We start from the raw sequence: 27,197 nt of genomic DNA, 5'->3' as shown, positions 1-27,197 counted from the left end.
CTCCTTATTACTACTTTATGGTGATCTGGCATCCCATATGGGCGCCGGTTTGAGACCTGGCTGCTCCACTTCCCATCCAGCTCTCTGCTGTGGCCTGGGAAAGCAGCAGAAGATGGCCCGTCTTTGGGCCCCTGCACCCACGTGGGAGTCCATGGAAGAAGCTCCTGGCTCCTGGCTTCAGATCGGCACAGTTCCAGGTCGTTGTGGCCATCTGGGTTGTGAACCATTGGATGGAAGACACCTCCTCCCCCCCGCCTCTCTCTGTATCTCCTCTCTCTGTGTAACTCTGACTTTCAAATAAATAAATCAAATCTTTAAAATAAAAAAGGCTAATAAAAGAAAATGCAACTAAAAAAAAAAAAGAATGTACAATTTGCAGGCCCCCTCACTCACCCCCTGGAGTGTGACATAAAATCCATGTACTCCAGCATCTCCCACCCATGCACATTTCCATTTCCTTGTGTTTAGCAGACACGGTTTTAATCCCGTCTTTAGTTGGGGTGGATTTATAGCAAAAGTAAGTATGAGTGTGTTATGGGCTGAATCACACTCCACCCCACCCCACCCCGGATTCATAGGTTTAGTTCTGAACCCACAGTGCCTCACGCTGAGACATGATTTGGAAACAGGGTCATTGCTGCTGTAATTAGTTAAGATGAACACGTTAGAGCTGCTCTAAGCCAGTATGACCGGATCGTCTAACCAGAGGGCATTAGAACACAGAGCCACGGAGGGAAGATCATGTAAAGAGGACTGGGGTGGGGTGGGTGCTGCCGACTGTAAGCTAAAGGGGAAAAGCCTCAGACGGAGACCAACCCTGTCAGCTCCTTGATCTTGGGCCCTGGCCTCCGGAACTCTCTGTGGGTTAAGCCACTCAGTCCGTGGAACTTTGTTGTTGCAATCCAAGCAAACCAATACAGTATCCCCCAATGGTTCTGAATATGCTCAAAAGCAAGTCAGAAACCTATTGGGAGGCTGGTGCTGCGGTGTACTGGGTAGACACCGCCTGCAGTGCCAGCATCCAGTGTGGGTGCCGCTTTGAGTGCCAGCTGCTCTACCTCCGATCCACCTCTCTGCTGTGGCCTGGGAAAGCAGCAGAAGACGGCCAAAGGCCTTGGGCCCCTGCACCCACGTGGGAGATCAGGAAGAAGCTCCTGGCTCCTGGCTTCGGATCGGCTCAGCTCCAGCCATTATGGCCATTTGGGGAGTGAACCAGCAGATGGAAGACCTCTCTCTCTCTCTCTCTCTCTCTCTCTCTCTTTCTCTTTCTGCCTCTCTGTAACTTTGCCTTTCAAATAATAAATAAATAAATCTTAAAAAAATAAAAAAAGAATATTGAACTTCATCAAACCAATAGGTTAAGTAAACAGTTTGTTAAAGTCTACTTCTAAATGCTTTCAAAGAATAAAGAAGAATGCTATCAACTATTTGTTAAACGAATTGATAGGAAAAAGATACTGCTATGACATTAATGATTCTGTGACTATTTAAAAATTTACTTTACATGGGTAAATGTGAACATCTTTTTATTTGATTACTATTTCTAGTCCTTGCCTATTTTCCTGCTGTCTTACGGTCTTTTTATTTGTTGAACTCTTTATCTGAGAAAGCTGTTGAGCCTTGGACTATAGTATAGATAGTATAAATTTTTAAAAGCTATCAAAAATTAAAGACAAATTTTTAAGAGGCACGTTATCCAGTGCCACGCGGCACTGCGTCAGGGTTCTGCCCAGCCGCCTCTGGCTGCTGTGACTCACACACGGGGCAGCTTGCTCTCTTCACGTTCAGATGTGGGCACGAGCCTGGAGCCCCCGGACACAGTACACTTCTCTGGAAACACCCTAGTTTTCCAGTTCATTCTTTGGATCTTTTTTTGGTTTCCTTTTCCAACAAAGAGCTCCATTTACTATGGAGGAGGAAGGGGAGGAGGGGGAAGAGGGCAACTTAAATGCTAGTGTTTTTATACAATTTCACAATGGTCTTTCATTCTTCATGTCTTTCTAATGAATACTTGCTACATAAGAAAAGTGTTTGTTTTCCCTGTTGTTTTTTTTTTAAAGATTTTTATTTATTTACTTGAGAGGCATCGCTACAGAGAGGGACAGAGAGAGAGAGAGGTCTTCCATATGCTGGTTCTCTCCCCAGATGGCCACACAGACAGAGCCAAGCTGATCCAAAGCCAGGAGCTGGAGCCAGGAGCTTCTTCCGGTCCTCCACGCAGGTGCAGAGGCCCAAGGACTTGAGCCATCTTCTACTGCTTTCTCAGGCCATAGCAGAGAGCTGGGTAGGAAGTGGAGCAGCTGGAACTCAAACTGGTGCCCTTAAGGGATGCCAGTGCCACAAACAGATGCTTAACCTGCTGTGCCACAGTGCTGGCCCCTCATTCTGGTTAATAATCTCTTGAATCTTAGTGGGGAGTGTAACATTTCTAGGGAATTTTGAAAATATAAAAACTTACAAAGCTCTGATTGGGGGTATATTCAGCACCAGCTGGTCACTCAAGTCTGTACTGCAAATATGAACCTCATTGTGCCTTCAAAAGTTTTTTTTTACTTATATTTTCATTTTATTTGAAAGCGAAAACAGAGGCAGACAGAAATCTCCCATTCGTTGGCTCACTCCCCAGATGCCCAGAACAGCCAGGACCAGACCGATCTGGAATTAGTTCTAGACATGGAATAAATCCAGGTCTCCCAGTGGGTGTCAAGGATCCAAGTACTGCAGCCATTAGCAGCTGCCTCCCAGGGTAGCATTAGCAGGATGCTAGATTGAAAGTTGAGTGGGGGCCAGCGCTGTAGCAGAGCGGGTTAAAGTCCTAGCCTGAAGTGCTGGCATCCCATATGGTCACTGGTTCTAGTCCCGGCTGCTCCTCTCCTAATCCAACTCTCTGCTATGGCCTGGGAAAGCAGTAGAAGATAGCCGAAGGCCTTGGGCCCCTGCACCCACGTGGGAGACCCAGAAGAAGCTCCTGGCTCCTGGCTTCGGATTGGTGCAGCTCCAGCCATTGCGGCCATCTGGGGAATGAACCAGCAGATAGAAGACTTCTCTCTCTCTTTGTCTCTACCTCTCTCTGTAACTCTGTCTTTAAAATAAATAAAAATAAATCTTAAAAAAAAAAAAAGCCTCGGCCTGCAGCACCAACATTAGTGTCAGTTCAAGTCCTGGCTGCCCCACTTCTTATCCAGCTCCCTGCTAATGTGCCTGGGAAAGCAGCAGAGGATGGCCAATACCTTGGCCCCTACACCCCTGTGGGAGACCTGGAGGAAGCTTCTGGCTCCTGGCTTCAGATCAGCTCAGCTCTGGCCATTAAGGCTATTCAGGGAGTGAACCAGTAAATGGAAGACCTCTCTCTCTCTCTCTCTCTGTCTCTTCCGCTCTCCATAACTGTCTTTCAAATAAATAAAACAAATGTTTAAAAAAAAAGTAAAGTGGGGACTTGAACCCAAGCACTCCAGTACAGGGTGTGGGAGTCACAAGTAGCATCCAAGCACTGTGCCAAATGCACCCCCCGCCTCACAGCTCCTGAGCTTGTTGGAACACATGACCATTAGGGAACTGTTACATCAAGTTGAAGATTTCCCCTAGAAGACCCACGTAAAGCCAGTTCCCTACATTCAAGGATGTTTTATTTCAAATATAAATCAATTAATGGAAAAGTTTCAGGAACATTACTTGCTGTTTTTCATCGTTATGAGAAAATAATTCTATAACTTTCCAATATATGTGGAACATCTCTGAGTTCATCTGTAAGATCTCATTTCCCCCGGAAGTAAGAGCATGACAGCTCGTAGTCACTTCGAAGACGCACATCCAGCACTTATGTGTCACTGTGACTCAACGTTTCCCCTTTCCACTTGGGGAACTTCTTATTTTCTACCATAAATTCTGCCATCTATTGATCAGGCCACAGCCTTGTGTAGACATGATTCCAAAGAAGAAGACATCACGTTTCTTATAAACTGCTCATTTTCATCTTCTTAGTCACCAATGGTTTCAGGTTGTTCCAGTCTAAGCAAACCACCCCCAGATGACGGAGAAACCCAAGAAGACATTGCCGAGTGTGATGCTTCTCTGAGTAACAGCACAAATACTTCCATCTTTTGGCCTCTCGTTAAAATCTGATAGGGTTTGCATTAACTATGTCTAACCACAATTGAATTTTCAGTAGTGACCAAGTTCTAAAAGAAAAAAAGTACACATGGTCAAATGTACCCCAATTTTGAAAACTAGCCTCTCCTAGTGTTAAAATAACAATAGCACCACAATGCACTAAACCCCCGAGGGGGGGCAGACAGCAAATCTCCAAACACCCGCAGGTGCTATCTCCAGACAGCAGACGTATGGACCACTTCTCATATCTCTTTCCTGGGTTTTTATGTATAAACCACACATATTAACCCAAAAATAACACAGCACACTGCAACCATTGCAAGAGTCCACAAGGCTGCACCTGCCTCAGCATTGCATTTTTCTTGGTACCAAACTTAATAGAACTCACACTAAGGAGTTCACCACTCCTACCCACCTTTGCCTCATGTTCCACACCACTATCCCTTCTGTACCCTGAAGGGACAGAAATTATTTGCGTGACCAAAGAAGACTCTAGGGGATCCAGACTCCCAGGTCTTACCTTGGACTGAAGAATCCAAAGTGAGGATGAGGCCGAGCGCCAGGACAAGCCCACTGCAGGTGAGGAGCTTCTGCATCGTGACCAGCTCAAGCCAACTCACGATTAGGAAATGCAGCAGGGTGCTGGCTGTCCCTTTTAGAGAGGGTTCCAAAACCTCAAACCCTGCCCAGAACTCACGTCACAATTTCCTGAACAAATAGAAAGAGATCCACATCAAAACCCAGAAAGCCAGAGAGAAAGAAAGGCCACGAAATCACAATTCATACCCATTATGAAACTGCCCTGGACTCTCCCCAGACCTACTTTTTCCGAAGCTTTGTTGTCTGCTACTCGCCTGTTGACATTTTTTTCCCATCAAAACAGTAGCATCAGCATTCAGGGTGGTCTGTTTCTGCTTCCCCAGGCACCGCTGTGAACTACAGGTGGCTCACACCCAGAGTCCCCTGCGGGACCAAGAGACCCTGCAAGGCGCTGCCTCTTGCTCGCTGAGCGCTTTTCCGTCTAAAATGTTCTGCCTATGCTTTTTCACCCGAGAGTAACAGAAGTCACTGGGCCAAGCTTGAGAAGCGACACCGCACGGCTAAGTTCTCATCCTCAAGAGCAAGTGGTCAGAGTTGAGAGAAACAGCTTCCCCTCCTTGGGCTCACTTGCTCCCGCTGGTGACCGGTTCTCCCTCCGCCTCAAGAACCGAGTGAGGATGTTCCTTCACAAAAGCTGAGCCAAACAGAAACCCTGCTTTGCAGCTCTCTGCTCTGGGACATCCAGTGTTTCCTACAATTGTGTTCCAGTTCTACACTCAGCTTTGCCCCTGGAAGAAATGTCCACCTGGATCTTTGGATCCTCTGGCCCTGCAGAAGCCAGAAGTGGGGAGCAAGGGGCGTGGGTGTTCTCTTAGGTGTAGGCTGCTGAGGCGTGAGCACACACAGACCCTTGTCCCCTGTAACTAATGTTTCCCGCGACCCTGGGGGTGGCGTGTGGATTTGTGTTGGACTGCGGCTCCGCAGGACAGTCCCACAACAGATGCGACAGTTTATCACACATGACCCCGGGCATACAATTTTCCTTACGTCTTCTCAAGAGTCAGCCACGCTGCCCCCACCCGGCTGTCCCTGTGGCTCCTGCGCTTGCCCCACACTCCCCCACATCCTCACCCTTGCTTCTCCTCTGATAGGAGGGCGGAGTTTCCCTTCCCTTGTTCTCCACTTCCTTCACCATTTCCTGCTGAGGACAAGGACAGGGGCCCAGAGTCTAACGGAGGAACAGCTCTGCTGTGAGAACACAAGCGTGTGTCCAGATGCCCTGCAGAAGGCCCTCCAAAGCCAGCTGCAACCCAGACTCTGCCCAGGGACCACCACCCAAACTCACAAAGCCGGCAGGCTCCACGCTATGGGAGATTGGAGTCAGCTGGGAATATGCGGCTTCCTCTTTGGTCTCTTTTCATCCTAGCCCCCAGATTAAAACTTTGGCACCCAAACAAAAGCTCCTGCCAATGGCTTCAAGAAGTTTCCTGCACACTCGCCGAGCTGATCAGAGCTTATGCTAGATCAAGGAGGGGTCTGCATACTTCATTTTCCCCTCTGGGTCATGATGATTTCTCAAACACGTTTTCAGTGTTCATAAGCACTTGTTCTTTTCCCATCACATTGACAACCAACTCCTTTTTCCCAATAGTCTTTCTTCGGCCTCCCTGCCCTGGTCTTGAAGCTACACAGGAGCAGGATTAAGACATTAACAGTCAGCAGTCCTGGGCCTTTGCAGCCTAGAAATGTTTGGGTGTGTGGAGGGAAATGTTAATGTAATCTTCCTCCTTTTTATAGTAGTGAGTTTGGCAACGACTTTGGATCTCTCACTGCTCATCCTCACTGGCTGGTGCTCGTCAGCCACACAGCATCAGGACTTACAAGAAATGGGGCTGATGCTATCTTGAGCTCATTTATTTTGACTGTGATTTACTTGAGTGGAGGCATTGTTTTTAAGGAAAAAACATTGTCATGTAGGTTGTCTAAAAATAAAACACATTTAAACTAAAAAAAAAAAAAAACCTTAAAAATGAAGTCCTGGGTCCAAACCCATCTCCCTGACTAACCAGCCAAGGAGTGCTGACCACTCACTCTCCATGCCTCCATCGGTCAGGTTCTGATACTGTCGGCAACCAACGAAGGGTTGGCCACAAAAGCACTAACATGGCACACGCTGTAGGGAAGGGTCCCATCTTCCTGCCCAAAGATTCCTCCAGTAACCAAAGAGGATCTGTACTCTAAACTTCCAGCTCTACAGCATGCCTGTTTTCCATATTTTTGAAAGACAAATTCTAATCCAGACTTAATCCTTCACTTGCCAAGCAAACTTAAAAGCATCTACTTTATCTCACATTCAGTGATTTACTTGTAAAATTGGTATTCTTTTAAAAAAAAGATTTATTGATTTATTTATTTGAAAGGCGAAGTGACACAGAGAGGGAGAGACAGAGAGACCTTCTGTCTGCTGGTTCACTCCCCAAATGGCTGCAACAGTTGGGGCTGGTTTGGGACGAAGCCAGGAGCCAGAAATTCCATCCTGGTTTCCTACATGGGTGGCAGAGACCCGAGCACTTAGGCCACCTTCCACTGCTGTCTAAGGCACATTGGCAGGGAGCTGGATTGGAAGTAGAGCAGCCTGGACTCGAATCAGTGCCCTGATATGGGCTGCAGCTTCACTAGCTGCACCATAATGTTGGTCCTAAAATGGATAACCTTACTCCTTAGAAATCACTCTGGAACATGACAGAAGTCAGTCCCTTGATGTCTGAGAAGGTAACAACAATCCCCAAAGCAATAGTCACATCATTTTTCACTAGAGGTTGGTTTCAGGGCAGTCTTCCTTTTTTGTTTTTAATATTTATTTTATTTATTTGAAAGGGAGAGTTACAGAGAGGGAGAGGCGGGGGAGAGGGAGGGAGGGAGGGAGGGAGGGAGGGAGGGAGGGAGGGAAGGGGAGAGAGAGAGAGAGATCGTCCATCCGGCAGTTCACTTCCCAAATGACCACAACAGTTAGTGCTAGGCCAGGCTGAACTTGGGAGCCTGGAACTCCATCCAGGTCTCCTGCATGGGTGCAGGGACCCAAGCACTTGGCCATCCTCTGCTGCCTTCCCAGGTGCATTAACAGAGAGCTGGATCAGAGTGGAGCAGCCAGGTCTTGAACCGACACGCATAAGGGATGCCAGCACTGTAGGCAGTAGCTTGACCTGCAAAGCCCCGAGGGCAGTCTTCTTATAGAAGGAACTGGCTGAGAGCCTTTGAACTCTCCCAGCATCACAACTCAGCAGAAGGCCTCTGGCCACGAATGGAGCTCCTTAGGAGAGATACTGAGAGTGGCACAAAATGGCTGCAAGCTCTAAGGCTGGGGCTGGCGCTGTGGCACAGTGGGTTAAGCTGCTGCCTGTGACACCGGCATCCCCTCTGGGTGCCAGTTTGGGTCCCAGCTGCTCCACTTTCAATCCAGCTCCCTGCCAAAGTGCCTGGGAAAGCAACGGAAGAAGATCCAAGTGCTTGGACCCCTGCCAGAAGACCAGGTTGGGGTGCTAGGCTCCCGACTTCAGCCTAGGCCAGGCCGTTGCAGCCATCTAGGGAGCGAAACAACAGACAGATGGATCTCTCTCCCCCCCATCTCTCTGTGCTTTTTAAATAATAAATAAATCTTTGAGGAATAAAACCAGAAGCTCCGAGGTAAAGACTCCAGCACGGAGCAGCCTCCAGGACACTTCCCCAGCTCTGCACGGAGGATCTTGGCTCCCGACTGGGCACAGCACCAAAAAACGGACAGCAGCTGGGTCCTGTGGCAAATCTGTGTGCTCTTGGGGGTTAAAGGGTGATCTCACAAGAACTTTCTGTTTCTAGAACAGGAAGGAACCTTAGAAACCATCTAACTTATTACTTGGAGGGGAAACGTACAAGCCAGAAAGGCGATGGGGGCAAGTTCCCTAAATGATGCCCCAGGGACCTGTGGGAAGGAAGGCGGAAGGGACGAAGGTGGTGGAAGAGGCAAAAGTCCTCTCTCTAGCCCCTTCCTTTTGGAGCTACCCACCAAGCGCTTCTATTTAGAATAAAACCACTGGAATTTGCCTGTAAATAATCCATTTTGAAGGAGGTCTGGGAGGGATACAGCAGCGGTATAGGAACTGCTAAAGCTGAGCAGTGGGTAGACGAAGGCTCACTATACAAGCACACTTCAAAAAATTCTTGGAAAAATTGGAATTTAAAGATATGCTTAAATTGGTGCAAAAAACTCGTGAGGGGTATGTGTTCAGCCTGCTGGCTAATTTGCTAGCTAGGATGCCCGCCAGTCTGTCAGAGTACTTGCATTCCACACTCAGCTCCACTCCTGACTCCAGTTTGTCACTAACGTGGAACGTGGGAGGCAGTGGTGATGGTGCAAATGGCTGAGTCCCTAACCTTCAGCCCTAGATTCAGCAACTGCGGGCATCTGGTGAGTGAACTCCCTCTCTCTCTCTCTCTCTCTCTGCCTCACAAATTAAAAAAAAAAAAAAAAAAGGCACTGTGACATAGTGGGCCAAGCTACCACCTGCAACATCAGCATCCCACATGGGTGCTGGTTCGAGTCCCAGCTGCTCCACATCCAATCCAGCTCCCTGCGAATGCACCTGGAAAAGCAGCAGAAGATGCCTGGGTCCCTGCACATGGGAGACCTGGGGAAAGCTCTGGGCTCCTGACTTTGGCCTGGCCCAGCCTTGGCTGTTGCAGCCATTTGGAGAGTGAATCAGTGAATGGAGGCTTAATCTCTCTCTCTGTCTCTCTCTCCCTTACCTTGTAACTCTGCCATTTAAATAATTTTTAAAAATTATGAAAAGAGGAAAAACAAGAGCAGAGGGTATGTGAAAAATCTTTGTACCTTTTACTCAATTTTGCTGTGAATCTAAGAATATTCTTTAAAAAATAGTCTATCTGTGAAAAAAGAATGGCATAAAGTGCAACCTTGAATCTCGTAGAATATGAAATTCTAAATCCAAAATTATAGTTTCATGTGTGTGTGTTTTATTTATTTGAAAGACAGAGCAACAGAGACAAGAGAGATCTTCCATCTGCTGGTTGACTCCCCAAATGCCTACACAGCTGGGACTGGGCCAGGCCCAAGTCAGAAGATGAGAACTTCTGGGGGCTAGCGTTGTGGTGTAGCAGGTAAAGCTGCCACAGGCAGCACTAGCATCCCATATGGGCACTGGTTTGAGTCCCAGCTGCTCCACTACCAAACCAGCTCCCTGCTAATGGCCTGGGAAAAGCAGCAGAAGATGGCCCAAGTGCTTGAGCCCCTGCACAAATCGGGGCGACCAGGAAGAAGCTCCTGGCTCCTGGCCCAGGGCCAGCCATTGCAGCCATCTAGGGAATGGATGAGGAGATAGAAGAAGTCTCTCTGTCTCTACCTCTCTCTACCTCCGACTTAAAAAAAAAAAAAAAAAAAACTAATAAACTCCTTCTGAGTCTCAAGGGAGAAAGGGACTCAGGTACTGCAGCCTGCGTATTTGCTGCCTCCCAGGATGCACAGTAGCAGGAAGGTGACTGAGAGGTAGAGCGGCCCAGATTCAAACAGGCACTCCAAGATGGGGTGCACGTGTCTCAGGCAGCGGCTTAACCTGCTGGACCACAATGTCCACCCGTCTAGGGAATATTTTCACAGGGATCAAGCACATTGGAAACAAATCTCTCGGGGCACATTTCAAACATAAGGAAACAAGAATGAACTTGGGGTGGTGGGTACCTGATCCTTTGCAAATGATCCAAGAGAGATCTTTAAGTAATTTCTTGAATCTAATTCTAGGACACTATCTATCAATGCAATTCAAAAATTACTTCTGCATATCTTTAATTATATTTTCTTATTAAACACATGTGTAACTACTTTCTACAGAAAATTGACAATTGGGGAGCTGAGACAGGGATTTAAAAGCAAGGACAGCTGGCACCGCGGCCCACTTGGCTAATCCTCCGCCTGCGGTGCCGGCACCCTGGGTTCTAGTCCCGGTTGGGGCGCTGGATTCTGTCCCGGTTGCTCCTCTTCCAGGCCAGCTCTCTGCTGTGGCCCGGGAGGGCCGTGGAGGATGGCCCACGTCCTTGGGCCCTGCACCCGCATGGGAGACCAGGAGGAAGCACCTGGCTCCTGGCTTCAGATTGGCACAACGCCAGCCATAGAGGCCATTTGGGGGGTGAACCAACGGAAAAGGAAGACCTTTCTCTCTGTCTCTCTCTCTCTCTCGCTATCTAACTCTGCCTGTCCAAAAAAAAAAAAAAAAAAAAAAAAAAACAACCAACCAAACAAACAAACAAAAAAAAAAAAATGCAAGGACAAATCCCTTGTTGCCTCCCACCTGGAGGTTACGACAGCCACGTGCTGCCTTTGGCAATTCAGAGGCGCACATCCCTCCCTGGCACTCTGGATCTCTGCCTTCTCCCTTCATTGCTCTCATTTTATGCCCCCCCACACACACACATCAGTTGGCTACTATGAGGGCTCCACAAAACTTAGTGGAAACTGCATATTAAGAAAATTTATGCCTGGATTTCTAAATTTTTTGCACCAAGATAAAATTGCTTTTTAAAATTTTATTAACTTATTTGAAAGTCAGAGTGACAGACAAGAGAGGGAAAGAGAGAGAGGGGGAAAGAGAGAGGGAGACACCATCCACTGTCCACTGGTTCATTCCCAAATATCTACAACAGCCAGGGCTGGGTTAGGCTGAAGCCAGGAGCCAGGACCTCTCACAGCTAGGCAGGGACCCGAGTACTTGAACCATCACTTGCTGCCGCCCAGGGCCCTCATCAGCAAGAAGCTTGATCCAGAAGCAAAGGCAGGACTGGATCTCAGTTACATCCGGGATGCAAGTGCCCCAAGGGATGGCTTAGCCCGTGTGCCACAATGCGCGCTCCCACAGACTTTCTGAACTCCCCTCATACACAGCCCCACTGATTCCCCACAACTAGCTTGGTTCTGGGTTCGAGCAAGTCTCATAACCCATACGTTAACTCTCCCTCCTCAAGACTGAACTCGCTCTGCACACAAGCAGGCTCTCCAAGTCACCAAACCCAGTGACAGTATTTCCTGGACTTTGCAACCCAACCGTTCCAAAACACACCTAGCAAAACCACACTCACATGCCTGCAATGCTGTGGAAGGTCAGTGGTCACTAAGGAAGAGACACACTCTTGCACCTGAACTTGTAACCACAGAGCATTAGTCAGATCCTCAACGGCCCAGAGGCTGACCACATTCACCAGTGAAGTTACCACACTGGAGGGGCTCTTGTCTTCTTCCTTTCTTTTTTGAAAGGTAGAGTGACAGAGAGACAGAGGGGGAGAGAGAAGGAGAGACAAAGAGAGATCTTCCATCTGCTGGTTCATTCCCCCAAAGGGCCGCAATGGCCAGGGCTGGACCAGGCTGAAGCCAGCAGCCTGGAACTCCATCCGGGTCTCCCACGTGGGTGGGTGGCAGGGGCCCAAGTACTTGGGCCATTTTCTGCTGCCTTCCCAGGAACCTTGGTTGGAAGCTGGATTAAAAGCGGAGCACCTGGGACTCAAACTGGGACTTAACACAGGATGCCGCAGCCCACGCTGCAGCGTAACCCGCGGCGCCACAATGCTGGCCTCTGCTGGGAACCGTTTTTTTTTTCCCCCAGACTCAGGCTTTTTTTTTTTTTTTTTTAAATTTTTTTGTCTTGGTCACAAGCATGACAATTGAACAAAATCACTTCTTGGTGAAATGCATTTACAAGCTTCACAGCACTGAGATGGGAGAAGTTCTTCTCAGGGTGAATTTTCATCTTTAATTCCTACTAAAGAATCACACGGAGATTTCTCATGGGACTGAGCTTGGAGGCTCTGAGGAAGGGCGGGGCCCAGCCCCAGATCTACCAGGAACGGACAGAGAAGGGCAGGGTGGCCTTGGAAGGCCACTGCACAGGATTCCTCCCGGCCCGGACAGGAGACGTGGGCTCCAGCCAGGCCGCCCACGAGGAAACAGCAGAGAGAGGTCTGACGGCTGCTCTCCTTCCTCATTTCAGGACAGAGGTGGGGGTCCCAGGGCTGTACTGCATCAGGGCTGCTGTTCCCACAGCCCTCTGGTGCCCTGCAGACCACGGGCCATCACTACAGGTCAGCTTTGACCAAGTCCCCACTTCATAGGAGGGACAATTGAGATGCTGTATGTTTCAGGGACACAGAGACCAGGTCACATGACTTCCACGGCTTTCTGAGACCCCGTGATGCACCTGTTGGGGGTGTGGCGTATTCTGCGTGTGAACTCAGTAGAGTAGCCAGGGTCTCCACAGACAAGAGAATGGGGGTGGGGTGAGAGGATTTACTGTGAAGGAAGTGCGTGCTCAAAGGCTGGTGTTGATGGTCCTGACGAGGACGGGAAGCCAGGTTGTCACCAGACAACATTTCAGGAAATTTTCCACGGATGGGCAAGGCTTGGCTTAGCCGTTAAGGCACTGGGAGACCTGAATTGAGTTCCTGGCTCCCAACTGCAAACCTGGTCCAGTCCTGGCCACTGCAGACTTTTGCAGAGTGACCAGAGATGGGCTCAGCCAGTCTCTCAAAATAATTACTTTTTAAAAAGAAGGCAGGTGTTTGATGTAGCGGTTAAGACATCCACATGCCATTTTGGAGTGTTTGGATTTCAATTCTGGTTCCATTTCTAATTCCAACTTCCTGCCAGTGCACACCCTGGGAGGCATCTTGATGGCTCAAGTGGCTGGGTCCCTGCCACCCACATGGGAGACCCAGATGGAGTTCCTGGTTTCTTGACTTTGGCCTGGTCCTGCCCCAGCTGTTGTGGGCATTTGGAGGATAAAGTATTGAATAGAAGACCTCTCTGTGCCTTCCTCTTTCTCAGTCTGCCTTTAAAATCAATACATCTTTTAAAGAATGCAATACAGGCCGGCGCCGCGGCTCACTAGGCTAATCCTCTGCCTGTGGCGCCGGCACACCGGGTTCTAGTCCTGGTTGGGGCACCGGATTCTGTCCCGGTTGCCCCTCTTCCAGGCCAGATCTCTGCTGTGGCCCGGGAGTGCAGTAGAGGATGGCCCAAGTCCTTGGGCCCTGCACCCCATGGGAGACCAGGAGAAGCACCTGGCTCCTGCCTTCGGATCAGCGTGATGTGCCGGCCGCAGTGCGCCAGCCGTGGCGGCCATTGGGGGGTGAACCAACGGCAAAAGGAAGACCTTTCTCTCTGTCTCTCTCTGTCTACTCTGCCTGTCAAAAAAAAAAAAAAAAATGCAATACAACACGTGGCAGGCCTTGTGGTGCACCGCTCGGGACGCCCACATCCCATATCACAGAGCCAGTTTGAGTCCCTGCTGCTCCGCTACCGATCCAGCTCTCTGCTAATGCTCCTCAGAAGGCAGCAGATGGTTCAGTACTTTGATCTCTGACACCCACGTGGAAGACCCAGATGGAGTTTCTGGCTCTTGGCTTCAGCACAGCCAAAGCCTCATCTCTTGCAACAACTTGGGGAGTGGACTAGCATATGGAAGATCTCTCTCTTCACTGTTTCTCCCTGTCACTCTGCCTTTGAAATAAATAAATAATTTTTTAAAAAGAAAAAGAATACCAGGGCCAGTGCTGTGGTACAGTGAGTTAAAGCCCTGGCCTGCAGTGCGGGCATCCCATATGGGTGCTGTTTTGAGTACCGGCTGCTCCACTTCCCATCCAGCTCTCTGTTGTGGCCTGGGAAAGCAGTAGAAGATGGCCCAAGTCCTTGGGCCCCTGCACACATGTGGGAGACCCAGAGAAGCTCCTGACTCCAGGGTTCAGATCAGCTCAGTCTGGCTGTTGCAGTCATTTGGAAAGTGAACCAGCAGATGGAAGGCCTTTCTATCTCTCTGTCTCTACCTCTCTCTGTAACTCTGTCTTTCAAAGAAATAAAAATAAATCTTAAAAAAAAAAAAAAAGAATACTGAAGTCCCCAACCTATACTGGTTCCACTTATAAATATTTGATTTTGCAAGGTGCAAAAGTGATATACATTCAGTAGAAACCTTGTTTCAAGGGGCTGGCCCTGTGGCACAGCAGGTTAACGCCCTAGCCTGAAGCGCCGGCATCCCATATGGGCGCCGGTTCTAGTCCCGGCTGCTCCTCTTTCCATCCAGCTCTCTGCTATGGCCTGGGATAGCAGTAGAAGATGGCTCAAGTCCTTGGGCCCCTGCACCTGCATGGGAGACCCAGAAGAAGCTCCTGACTCCTGGCTTCAGATCGGCACAGCTCCGGGTGTTGCAGTCAATTGGGGAGTGAACCAGCAGGTGGAAGACTTCTCTCTCTCTCTGTGTCTCCTCTCTCTGTGTAGTTCTGCCTTTCAAGTAAATAAATAAATCTTTAAAAAAAAAAAAAAAAACGAAATAAACCTTGTTTCGAAATTTGCTCTTTCCCAGGCAGCCACATGCAGTCAGATAACCCGTCATGACACGGGCGGTGGTAGCAGGTGCGGCCCCAGTCAGCTGTGCCATCAAGAGGGAAAATAACCTTAGCCCTGCAGTGTGCTGTGCTGCTAAGCCAGGATACTGGAGGTTAGACAGATTCAATGCATCTTCTACTGATGATATTTCAGTCTCCAAAGGGTTTACTGGGACATAGCCCTCATTATAAGTCAAGAAACAGCTGTCCTTGTAGTTAACTACAGTCACTACATTGTGTAATAGGGCTCTTGATCTTGTTCCTCCTAGCATTTTTTTTTTTAAGGTTTACTTATCTATTTGAAAGGCAGAGTTACAAAGAGAGAGAGAGAAGGAGAGACAGAGAGAGAGGTTGTCCACCCCTGGTTCACACTCTTAATGGCTGCAATGCGCAGGGCTGAGCCGGGAGCTTCATCCACTCCTCCCACGTGGGTGCAGGGACCAAAGCACCCGGGCCTTCATCCACTGCTTTCTCAGGCGCATTAGTGGGAGCTGCAATGGAAGTGGGGGAAGTGGAAGAACCAGGACCTGAACCAGCACTGACACTGAAGGCTGCGGCTGAACCTGCACCGGCCCCTCTCCCAGCATTCCAATAGCGGATGGCACTCCATGAAAGGCGAGCCGCAGTTTAGAATGGGATCCTCACCACAGGCAGAGGAGTGAGGGGAGTGAGGAGGAAGAAGACGGTTAGGAGCAGGCCTGAGCTTGCTCAATCTCTCTCAGCTCAAAACCACACTTTTGGGATTGCAGGGCTCGCGCTCCGTGTGATCGGAGAAGCCTCCATGTCACAGGTCTCCCTGGTTACTTTGGTGTGACAGGGGAGAGCCAGGGCCCCGCCTGACCAGCCGACCCCCACTCCCTGCCCCAGCCATCTCCTGCCACTCAGAACTGCACTGTCCCACGTGGTAGCCAAGGTGGCTATTAAGCCCTTGAGATGTGGCTAGTCCAAGCTGAGATGTGCTATATTTGTAAAAGATACACTGGATTTCCATATGGTAAAGAGAAAGAATGTAAAACATATTAATAAAGTTTAATTATATGCTGAAATGACAATATTTTGGATATACTGGGCTAAAATACATTATTAAAATTCATTACACCTGAAGAGACAAACGGACAAAGACAGAAAGATCTCACATCTCCTGGTTCACTCCCCAAATGCCCACAAAAGCAAGCACTGGGCAAGGCCGAAGCCAGGAGCCAGGAACTCCGTCTGGGTCTCCTGGTGTGTGCAGGGACCCACCACTTGAGCTGCCTCCCAGGATGCACATGAGCAGGAAGCTGGAAGAGGAAGCAGAGCCAGGACTGGAACGCAGGCACTCTGCTATGGACGTGGCATTCCAAGCGGCAGCTTAATCACACCAAGTACCCACCCTCCTTCTACTTATAAAAATGTAGCTACTAAAAATGTTGACATTATGTTTGTGGTTTGCATTCTATTTCTACTGGATAGTGCTGGCTTAGAAAATGATGGCTTTTTTTTTTTTTTTTTTTTTTTTTTGACAGGCAGAGTGGACAGTGAGAGAGAGAGACAGAGAGAAAGGTCTTCCTTTGCCGTTGGTTCACCCTCCAATGGCCGCCGTGGCTGGCGCACCGCGCTGATCCGATGGCAGGAGCCAGGAGCCAGGTGCTTTTCCTGGTCTCCCATGGGGTGCAGGGCCCAAGCACTTGGGCCATCCTCCACTGCACTCCCGGGCCACAGCAGAGGGCTGGCCTGGAAGAGGGGCAACCGGGACAGAATCCGGCGCCCCAACCGGGACTAGAACCTGGTGTGCCAGCACCGCTAGGCGGAGGATTAGCCTAGTGAGCCGCGGCCCCGGCCGGCTCTTTTAAAATTAAGAAAAATCTTGGTTAGAAAGAAGAGAGACCAGCGCTGCGGCTCAATAGGCTAATCCTCCACCTGCGGCGCCGGCACCCCGGATTCTAGTCCCGGTTGGGGCACCAGATTCTGTCCCAGTCACTCCTCTTCCTGTCCAGCTCTCTGCTGTGGCCTGGGAGTGCAGTGGAGGATGGCCCAAGTCCTTGGGCCCTGCACCCACATGGGAGACCAGGAGAAGCACCTGGCTCCGGGCTTCGGATCAGTGTGGTGGGCTGGCCGCAGAGCGCCAGCCGCAGCGGCCATTGGGGGGTTGAACCAACGGAAAAAGTAAGACCTTTCTCTCTGTCTCTCTCTCTCACTGTCCACTCTGCCTGTCAAAAAAAAAAAAAAAGAGAGAGAGAGAGAGAAACAAAAGAAAAGAAAAGAAAAGAAAAGAAAAGAAAAGAAAAGAAAAGAAAAGAAAAGAAAAGAAAAGAAAAGAAAAGAAAAGAACGAATAGACGGACACGGGGAGGCAGTCATTCAGTGCAGGGGGACACCCATATCCCATATCAGAGTGCCAAGGTTCAAATCCCAGGTCTCCTCCTGATTTCAACTTCCTGCTAATGTGAACTATGGGAGGCAGCAGGTGCTGGCTCAAGTACTGGGGTCCCTGCCACTGCCATGGGAGACCCAGATAGAATTCCCAGTTTCTGGATCAGGCCTGTCCCAGCTCTGGCTATTTTGGGCATTTGGATAGTATACCAGTGGATGGGCGATCTCTCTCTCTTTCTCTTTCTCTGCCTTTCAAATATAGAAAAAAATTTTAAAAAGAGGGAGCCAGCCTTGTGGTACAGTGGGTTAAGCTGCTATTTACATCCAATAAGGACTCCACTTCTGATCCAGCTCCCTGCTAATCCTCCTGGGAAAGCAGTGGAAAATGGCCCCAGCACCTGGGCCCCCGCCACTCACATGGGAGACCTGGATGGAGCTCCTGGCTGCTGGCTTTGACTTTGCCCAGAGTGCTGTGACCATTTGGGGAGTGGACCGGTGGATAAAAGATTTCTTTCTCTTTCTCTCTCTCTCTCTCTCTCTCTAACTCTGCCTTTCAAAGAAACAAAAATTATTTTAAAAAAGAAGGAACAGAAAAAGGAAAGCTGCATGACCTGAACGTGTGCCTGCACTGGAAATTGTCGCCTAAGAGGCCGCGCTTGGTGGAAAACACTCGGACGTCGTTAGGAGGAGCCCACGTACCCTGAGACCAGGACGCTCGCTCAGTAAGACTTCGCAGGTGTCTCTCAGAGCTTCATGTGTACTCACTCACTTGAGCATCACGGCTGCTCCGTGAAGCAGGTGTCATTGTGTGTCTATTCCAGCGGGATGCTGGTGGGATTTGGCTTCTGGTGACCTGATCAGCCCTGTCGCCCCTCCTGTGTCTTGGGAGCCAGAGGGCTCGTCCCCAACAAGCCCATCTCTTTGCACTGGCATTAAAAGAAAACTAAACTGTCCTGTCTGCCACGGGCAGGGAAAGTCCTTCTCTGGAATAAAGGCCCTGACCTTGATTTTGGGCAAAGCCAAGCACAGCCAATAGGATACTCTCGAGTCACTCCTTTCAGCAACCCAGTGGGCAGGGAGTTTGCAATTCTGGTCCCTACAGCCTCAAAGTAGGACCCTCTGCCAGGTTTTTGCTGCTTTCTCCATCCACCAAAGACCGTTTTTTTCGCCGTTTGCGTAACACTTTCCAAACCTTCCCGACCAACGGCCGCTGCTTGCAATGGACATCCTGAACCTCAGCTCTCAGGGAACAGCTGCGCAGGATGCTGGGAGCACAGCTCCCTCAAAGTGGGGCCTGTTCAACACTAGTGAGAGGAAAACCCGTGCCTCTTCCACCTCATCCCGCCCCCACCCCCAAGCCCAAGGCCATGATCTTGCCATTCTTTTCTTCTGAAACCACCAAAGACAAATGGTTTGACTTTGATTTTTTTTAAAGTCTCTATAATAACAATAATTAACCTATTCCTCAAGGGAAATACGCCGCAATGGCCATCGTATTGCTAGCATTATTATTTTGTTATTGGTGTTACTACAAAGGTGTACTCAGGGGCCATGAGCCAAGGGGCCAGGTCACTGAGGCCAGGGAATAGTGGGCTTGCTCAAGGCCACATCTTCATTGTGAAAGGGCCTTTGTTTGATTTCCGTTGGCCCAGGGGTTCGGGCAGAGCTTGGTGCTCTGGCTGGGTACATCGCCCCCCCCCCACAGGGCAGCCACAATGCAATTAGCATCGGCACGCAAGCCCTCGCTTCCCTCCCACGGCCTCACTCAGACTCCTTCCTGATGTTTGTGTTGGATTTTGTTTCCCTGCCTGCAACTCTCTGTTCCCAGATACTCACTGGGCCGAATCCCTCCTTCAAGTTTTGGATCAAACCTCACTTTGACAAGGTCAAGTCTGACGCCTCCCTTAATCCTGCAGCCTGCCCTGCCACGGCCCCTTCCTTCCCTTGCTCCCGTAGCTGACGCATAGCTTCCCACGGACAGGAATGTGTGCCCCCAGTGCCTAAGGAGTCCCTGGCCACGGTACACACTCAGAGAACGGTGGTGGAAACGGAAATGGTTCAAAGCTGCCCTAGGCACTCACAGGCTCAGACTGTGAGAAGCTCAGGGAGGGATCAAGGGTGGTGTCCTTGCTGTGCCCCCTGCATATAGGCGCTCAAGTTCAAAGTAAACAATAACCAATATTCAAATCTCCAGGAGGAGGTAAGCACTTGGCGTGGTGGTTAAGACACTGGGACACCTGCATCCCATATCAGAGTACCTGGGTTCGAGTCCCACCTCTGCTTCCAACTCCAGCTTCCTGCTAATCCACACACCCTGGGAGGCAGCAGGGAACGGCTCAAGTACTTGGGTCCCTGCCACCCATATGGGAGACCCAGAATAAGTTCCTGGCTCCTAGCCTGGACCTAATTCAGTCCCCACTGTTGTAGGTTGAAGGGGAGTAAACCAGAGACTGGAAGATCGCTGTCTCTCCACTTTTCAGATACACATATAACTTAAACACCCACGGAGAAGGAACTAGGGATAACCTTTTTTCCTTTTCCTTTTACTTAATTTCTAAATGTTCTGGAATATAACAATGACAGAATAAGCTAACATTAAATTCTGAGCTAACATTAAATTCAGAGAACCCTAGCCAGTGTGGCCTGCTTTGTCAGGGACAGCACATGCCCCCTAAACAAAGCCCTCGATGCCCAGCGGGCGGCCTGGGAAGCAGCACGCCTGGAAAGCGCTCTCCTCTGTGAGGGCTGGGGACAGGAAGCCGGCCCGGGGAAAGCAGCCAAGCCCCTCTGGTTTCAGGGGAGACGGGACCGTCACAGCTGATCTGCAGCCGCTCCATCTCCACAGGTGACGGAGAAAACAGGCCTGCTTCTGAGCACAAGAGAGCCCGGGGAGGTTCAGAAAGCGTGCCTGCTTTAGGAGGAAACCCAACACCAGGGGAAATGTGCAATTTCCAACCCTGGAATAAAATCTCTTTGGATGATCAAAACAAACAAAGAGCAGATGCTTGTAGGACAAAGACCACGCTCTCCAAATTCCTGTGGATTCCAACCAGGAGGCCTCTAGGGTGGCTGTGAGAAGGTGTGGATGGGGCTGGGGCTTAGCATCACACTGCTCAGGTTCAACCCTGCCACTTCCTAACTGTGACCGCAGGCAAGGTGGTGAGCCTCCTTGGGCCCCAGTTTTGCTGTCTCTTCAATGCTCAGTGCCCCGTGTCAGTGGGCTCCGTTAGGTTCCTAAAGGCAACCGTCATGTCCCAGGGGTGAAGGACCAAGGCAACACCGAGACCTGGGAACTGCAGAACGGAAGGGTGAGGGGTGAGGGAAGGCGGCCGTGAGACAGCTGGGGAGTCGGCGGGGGGGGGGGGGGGGGTCAAGAAGCAAACATTCCTGAGAAATCTTAAACTCATTTTCTTTGACCTTGTTTAAGATGGCAAGGAGGAGGGACCAGCGCTGTGGCGTAGCGGGTAAAGCCGCCACCTGCAGTGCCGGCATCCCATGTGGGCACCGGCTCGAGTCCTGGCTGTTCCACCTCCAATCCAGCTCCCTGCTTGAGGCCTGGAAAAGCAGTGGGAAGATGGCCCAAGTCCTTGGGCCCCTGCACCTGTGTGGGAGACCAGGAAGAAGCTCCTGGCTTTGGATCGGCTCAGCTCCGGCCATTGTGGCCAACTGGGGAGTGAACCTGCAGATGGAAGACCTCTCTCTCTGCCTCTCTATAACTCTGCCTATCAAGTAAAAAAAAAAAAAAAAAAAAAGGCAAGAAGGGGTCCACAGGTGGCAGAGAAGGTATGGGTGAGAGAGCGCCACCCAAGCTCACACACCTGTGTCAGGTTGGCTTTCCCAGCCCCACCCACAGTGCCAGGCTGGCTGGTGAAGGGGAGGGGGGACAGGACCCGGGTCTCTGCCAGGCTCTGGCCATGAAAACTGTTCTGAGCACTTGTCACATTTCATCCTCTCCATAGTCCCCCGAGGGCTGTACCGAGAAGGAAGCGGAAGATAGCACTTGATGAGCAGAGGCGGGGCACCAGAGGGGACAACCCAGGGGAGCCTCGGGGGACAAAGTCCAGAGCCTGCCCACCTGTCATCACCCAGCAGCCAGAGCCAGCCTGGGAAAGCACAATCGCATCTCGTCTGTGCCGCAAATGCTCCCGAGGCAGAGCCACCTGGCCAAACACGACTCCCAGCAGGCATTCCTTAATGCTACCTCCGCGTCTCCTGGGGAGGAGCCGCTCTGATCCGGTCCTTGGTCTATTCTGAGATGTGTGTGTGTGAAGCAGAGATAGGGAAAGCCCCCCACAATGGGTGTGATGCAAGACCACACACAGGTCCCAGCCCAGAGATAAGCAGGCCCTGGAGACACTTGACTGAAGCTCTAGTTCCCCTCCGAGGAGCCACACAGCATGAGGTCGGGTTCATGTCTGACTGTCTGTCCCAGGCAGAGAGAGGGCAGGCACAGCTGCTCCCCGTCTGGGCCCAGGGTCCCCTGGATGCCCCGGCCCTCTCCTCCCTCTGGCCCACCCTGAAGTGATGACACAAGGCAGGGCCTCTCCAATCCCCAGGGCAACTGCACCTGCGCACAGCAAGCTCTCAGTCCACAAGTATGGCCCAGCCACAGACGGCACCAAGGCTGACTTTGTACAGTAAGGCAGTGGAGGGCCCCTCTTAGCATCCAGCTCTGTCATCTGCCCACGGAAGGCCTCCCCGTACTCCCATCAACACGGGGAAAAGGCAGCATCTCCTAAGGATGTTCGGAGGCTGAGGAGGGCCCAGACAGGAAGGCCTGGGGTGGCTCAGTCCATACTAGAGAGCTACAAGACTGAGCTGCAGGACACTGGAGCGAGGCTGGCGTGTGACGTGCGGATCTGTGTTAGAACATGGTGGCTGTGGGAGGAGTGAACGGAAACATCACCTGTAGAGGGCTCAGGGCTCTGCTTCAGAAACAAGCAGCAGCCTACCCTTCTCTGGGTTGAATTCCATTCTTCTGGGGGCTTGCAAGTAAGCGCCAACCTGCTGTGACCAGGAGCCAACAGCAGGAGTCCGGGCAGGGATCGGCACACAAGCTGGCACTGCTCCGGGCTTCCCCAGCAAGGGGCTCCCAGACACAAGTCCCCTGCTCGGCTTTTCCCCAGAACTGAGTCATCCCGTGGTTCTCTTTTCAACGAAGCAATGGCTCGGTGCGGCCGCCTTTCCAGACCTGTGCCCGAACGGGACCTTCCGAGCTGTGCTCCCGAACGGTGACCTCAAGAGGGTATTTCGGATCCAGGGGCGCCAGGGGCAGACTTGTCTGCAGGCAAGGCCTTTAGCAGCTGCCAGGACCATGCCAAACCCCCAGCTCCTGCCTGCTCCTCCCCGTCCAGCTGAGCCCTCCCATGCTCTGGTGGAAAGCCCCACAACATGGCGTTGTCACAGGCCTAAGCTCTAGAACCCCGGGAAGGGAAAGATGGCAGCGTGTGCCCCTCTGCCCTGGGCCACCGACGCCCACACTGGGAGCAGGAGGAGGCTGACCTGCGGGCACCCATTCTGGGTGCGGGAGGACCCAAAGAGGCCTCAGTGAAGCAGCCACTCCTCCCTGGGGGCCGGGCTTTGTCCCCCATCGCACTGTGACCCCACAATGGGGTCCCATGTCTGACAGAGGATTTCTCCTCCTCGTTCTGTGGTTTTATTTACATGTGGGAAAGCTCAGAGATAAAAATAAATGAGAATTTGGTTTATGTCTACTGAACCCCTTTGATCAAAAAAACTAACTGACTTGCAACAAGAAGTCACAATACTTTAATGTTTCCTTTGGAGGAGGATTTGGGGTCAGACATGATTTCTTTTCCCAAGTCTTTTTTTCCTCCAGTCAAAATATCTCTGGTCCCCCTTCAAAAACGCCTAAACCTTGGACATACGCTGCCCACTCTGCCACTGGTTGAACAAGTATTTATCAAGCACCTGCTATGTGCCAGGTGGCAGCCCTACTGGGGGCTGTAGGGGGAGTGAAGGACCCCAGAGCTCATCCAGCCAGGACATGACAGGGCTTCTGCCACCCCCGTCCTGGTGCGTCCACCACGGAACACTGACATGCAGGTGTGGTTTTCATGTTGCAACAACAGTGTAACAGTCAAAATATAAGGAAAACCTTCAACAGTCACTGGCCGAATCCCGCTGTCCTAACACAACCACTGCCGCTTCCCTCGTCTTCCGGTCTCCAACGGCTCCGTGTTTTCCGGCAGCAGCAATCCCCGTGCTCACTGCTCGGTGTTTTTCAACCAGTTACAGTTTTACATACTCCTGCCAAGGGTTTTTCATGTGTTATCTATTTGGTTTTTCTGTATTTGAAAGGGAGAGAGAGAGAGAGAGAGAGAGAGAGAATCTTCCCTCTGCTGATTCCCTCTCCAAATGCCCACAACAGCCAGAGCTGGGCCGGGCCAAAGCCAGGAGCCTGGAGCTCCACGCAGGTCTCCCACATGGGTGGCAGGGACCTATCTGTATCTACTGTCTCCCAGGGGACATAGTAGCAAGAAGCTGGATCAGAGGTGGAGGCAGACTTGATCCCAGGCACTCAGATACGGGATGCAGGCATCCTAAGCAGTAGCTTAACTCATTGTGCCACAATGCCTGCCCCCATAGTGTTTTCAAAAGGCCACCTGCTCCTCTGTCCCGAGTTCTAGAATTCTGGCTCATGCACCAGTTACAGCTACTCCTCTACTAGTGGACGTCCACAGTCTGGAGTTGTTTGGTTTTCTTGGCGGAGTTCTGGAAAACAGTGCAGTGTCGGTGACTGAGCGGCACCCCTGTGGTGGCCCTCCCCTACAGGGCCTGTGTGAGCCCACTTGGGGCCCCAGGGCCACGAGCCAGCCTTGGTCCTCATGCCGCTAAGATCTCCCTGGGCACTGAGGACTCCAAGAAGTGTAGCAAGTCACCTGAGTAGCATGGGAAGACATCCGAAGTGAACCACATGAAGAGCCCAGGCCCCCAAAGAGCGCCTGTCTCCAACACGGCTGGAGCAGGGCGCCTGCCGAAACCACCTCCTCCACACGAGGCTGCCTCGCTGGCCACCGAGGGGAAACCCGGCGTTCTTTCAGGATGAGCTCCTGCAGCCCAGCACCTCTGACCAGCCAGGAAATCCCAGACCCCCTGCCCACTGGGATCGCAAGCTTAGGCATGTCCCTGTGGGCCTCTCTCTGGGGCTTGCTTTCTCCTCTCCATACAGGGTGGGAAAGAAGCTCTTGAGAGAGAGGCGTGACCTGGATTTCCACCTGAAATGACCTTTCCATGGCTTTTTTAGAGAAACGCGATGGGGTCGGCGTTGTGGCTCAGTGGATTAAGCTGCCACTTACAACAATGGAGTACCGTATGGGAGTGCTGGCTCAAGACCCAGCTGCTCCACTTCCAATCCAGCTCTCTGCTAATGCACCTGGGAAGGCAGCAGGTGGTCCAAGCACTTGTGTCCCTGCCACACATGTGGGAGACCTGAATGGAGTTCCTGGCTCCTGGCTTAAGCCTGGCCCAGCTCTGATTGTTGTGGCCATTTGGAGAGGAAATCAACGGATGGAAGATTCTCCTCTCTCCCTGTTACTCTGCCTTCTAAGTAAATTAAATCTTAAAAAGACGAAAAAGAAAAAAAAGGAAAGAGAAAGAGGAACACACATTCACTTACTCTGCTGACCAATACTGTCTCATCCATAAAATGCAATTCTCTGGTCCCCCAGTGCCCATGTGAACCTCAGACAGCCTGGGGAAAGGGTGTGTGCTGGGGACGCCCCTCCCCCTCTGCACCCCAAGGCCCCACAGGCAAGCTGTGCACCCAGTGGTGTGGGGAGGGAGAATTGGTCATCGACCAGATTTGCCCTTCTGGAAGATTCCACACAGCAGAGCCCTGTATGCTTGTCTCCTGCAGGACTGGCTGCAAAGGATCTGACAGAGCGACTACCACACAGGATCACACTGCACTGGGGAGCAGGCCCCAGAGCCCACAGTGCCGTTTAGCTGCTCCCCTGGGTCAGCCTGTAGGAACCCATTCTGCAGGCCTCCTCCCCTCCCAGCCTTTATTCAAAGGGGAATCCAGGACAAGTCATGTCCAGCTCCTGAGGTCTAGAGGGTCAGGTCTAGAGGGTAGAACACCGTGGAGGGCCAGGCACTAGGTACATAGGTCCCTTGGTCTGAACTTCTCTGGCTTTGAAACATTTCAGAAAATGAAATTTCCTACTTGACTCAGCTCAGGGAAGGGGATCCCCACGCGTACTCAGTAGGTGCTGAATAAGTGCACGCCTTCCTCCACAACAAACCCTGTGGGCAGGGGAGGGCACCTGCGGAGAACCCCAGATGACAGCCAGAAAGAGCTTTACGGAGGAGGATCCAAAAGTCTCTGAGTCCTGGTTCTCAAAGCTGCTTACATATTGAAGCATTATGGGCTTTAAGAAATCCTGATGTCAGGGGAATGTGTGGACTGAAGGAGCGAGACAAAGCAAACAAACATCCATGGTAGGATCTAGGTGGTGGACACACAGCTGTTCATGGCAGAAGCCTTTCCATGCTTATATATATTTGAATATTTGCACAATGCAATGCTGGGGGAATCCTGATGCCAGGTCCCACCCCCAGAGATTCTGCTTTAGTTGGTGCAACCTCGCAGTGAGGCATGCACGAGCTCCCAGGTGGGTCTGCTGTTCAGCCAAGGCCCAACCTTATGGCTGCAGGCTGGGCCCGGTGTGAGCCAGGCCAGCTTCATTGTCATCACCTGGGACCTTGTTAGAACTGCAAAAAAAAATGTTGGCCGGCGCCGCGGCTCAGTAGGCTAATCCTCCGCCTAGCGGCACCGGCACACCGGGTTCTAGTCCCGGTCGGGGCACCGGATTCTGTCCCGGTTGCCCCTCTTCCAGGCCAGCTCTCTGCTGTGGCCAGGGAGTGCAGTGGAGGATGGCCCAGGTGCTTGGGCCCTGCACCCCATGGGAGACCAGGAAAAGCACCTGGCTCCTGGCTCCTGCCACCGGATCAGCGCGGTGCACCAGCCGCGGTGGCCATTGGAGGGTGAACCAACGGCAAAAGGAAGACCTTTCTCTCTGTCTCTCTCTCTCACTGTCCACTCTGCCTGTCAAAAAAAAAAAAAAAATGCTGCAACCCAGGTGCAGGGAGTCAGAGCCTCCGGGGGTGCAACCAACAGCTGGGATTTTAAACAGTCAACTGACGCAGGCTAGCCCAGGCTTGGCTGCACATTGGAATCACTTGGGGAACTTTAGGGACAAAATGGACAAGATTCCAGTATGAGCACCAGCCCTCTGGAATTGGGCCCTAGTCACCCTATTCTTTTTTCTGAGCTCCCTGGTGACTCTGATGTCAGTCCAGGTTTGGGCCCATGCTCCTCCTCAGCCGGTCAGGAGCTGAGCCCCTCGAAGGGCCATGCCCGGCCAAGGCTGCCCAGTGCCCCAAGGAAGGAGTGGGGTTAGGACCAGGTCCACGGTGCCTTGTGCCATAGCTCTACCACGTTACCTGTCACTCATGTCCATCGAGTGGTCGGAGCCCTCTCACTTTGGCCTCCAGTTCTCAAACCTGGCTGCCTACTGGGTTCAGCTGGGGCCTTTTAGAGCTCCCAGAAGCTCGCTCTGCGGTAAGGATACAAGAAACACCCAGTGGTAGGGTTCCAGCCTGCGGCAGCTCCTCTCTCCTAATTCCTGAGGGTGAGAAGGAAGTGTGGCTGCCTGAACCACAGTCACCTTGCTGAGCCCACTTCAGAAACCAAGTGCACATGGGGGTGCAAGTGAGCACAAGCTCACCGTGTACCCCTACATCACATGACCGTGG

At 51.3% G+C, this 27,197-nt stretch overlaps 1 protein-coding gene across 3 annotated transcripts in view; it reads right to left on the bottom strand.

Annotated features, from left to right (window-relative positions):
- The window catches only part of SRGN (serglycin), a 39,728-nt gene extending 12,750 nt beyond the window's left edge, over positions 1 to 26,978 (bottom strand). For 2 of the 3 annotated variants that reach the window (XM_008270028.5, XM_070057783.2), the window contains exon 1: positions 4,631 to 4,741. In XM_008270028.5, the coding sequence (XP_008268250.1) occupies positions 4,631 to 4,706 (76 nt within the window). In that variant the 5' untranslated portion in view covers positions 4,707 to 4,741. Of the gene's footprint in view, positions 1 to 4,630; positions 4,742 to 26,885 lie in introns of those variants that run through there. The other variant, XM_089314986.1, reaches the window with a different exon arrangement.
- Between the last annotated feature and the right edge of the window lie 219 nt (positions 26,979 to 27,197).

Source organism: Oryctolagus cuniculus, chromosome 15 (assembly GCF_051225735.1).
Source record: "Oryctolagus cuniculus isolate XC-2025 breed Fujian yellow rabbit chromosome 15, ASM5122573v1, whole genome shotgun sequence".
Classification (NCBI taxonomy): domain Eukaryota; kingdom Metazoa; phylum Chordata; class Mammalia; order Lagomorpha; family Leporidae; genus Oryctolagus; species Oryctolagus cuniculus.
The sequence above is the reverse complement of the archived record's forward strand: the minus strand, read 5'-3'. Positions and strand labels throughout refer to the sequence as shown.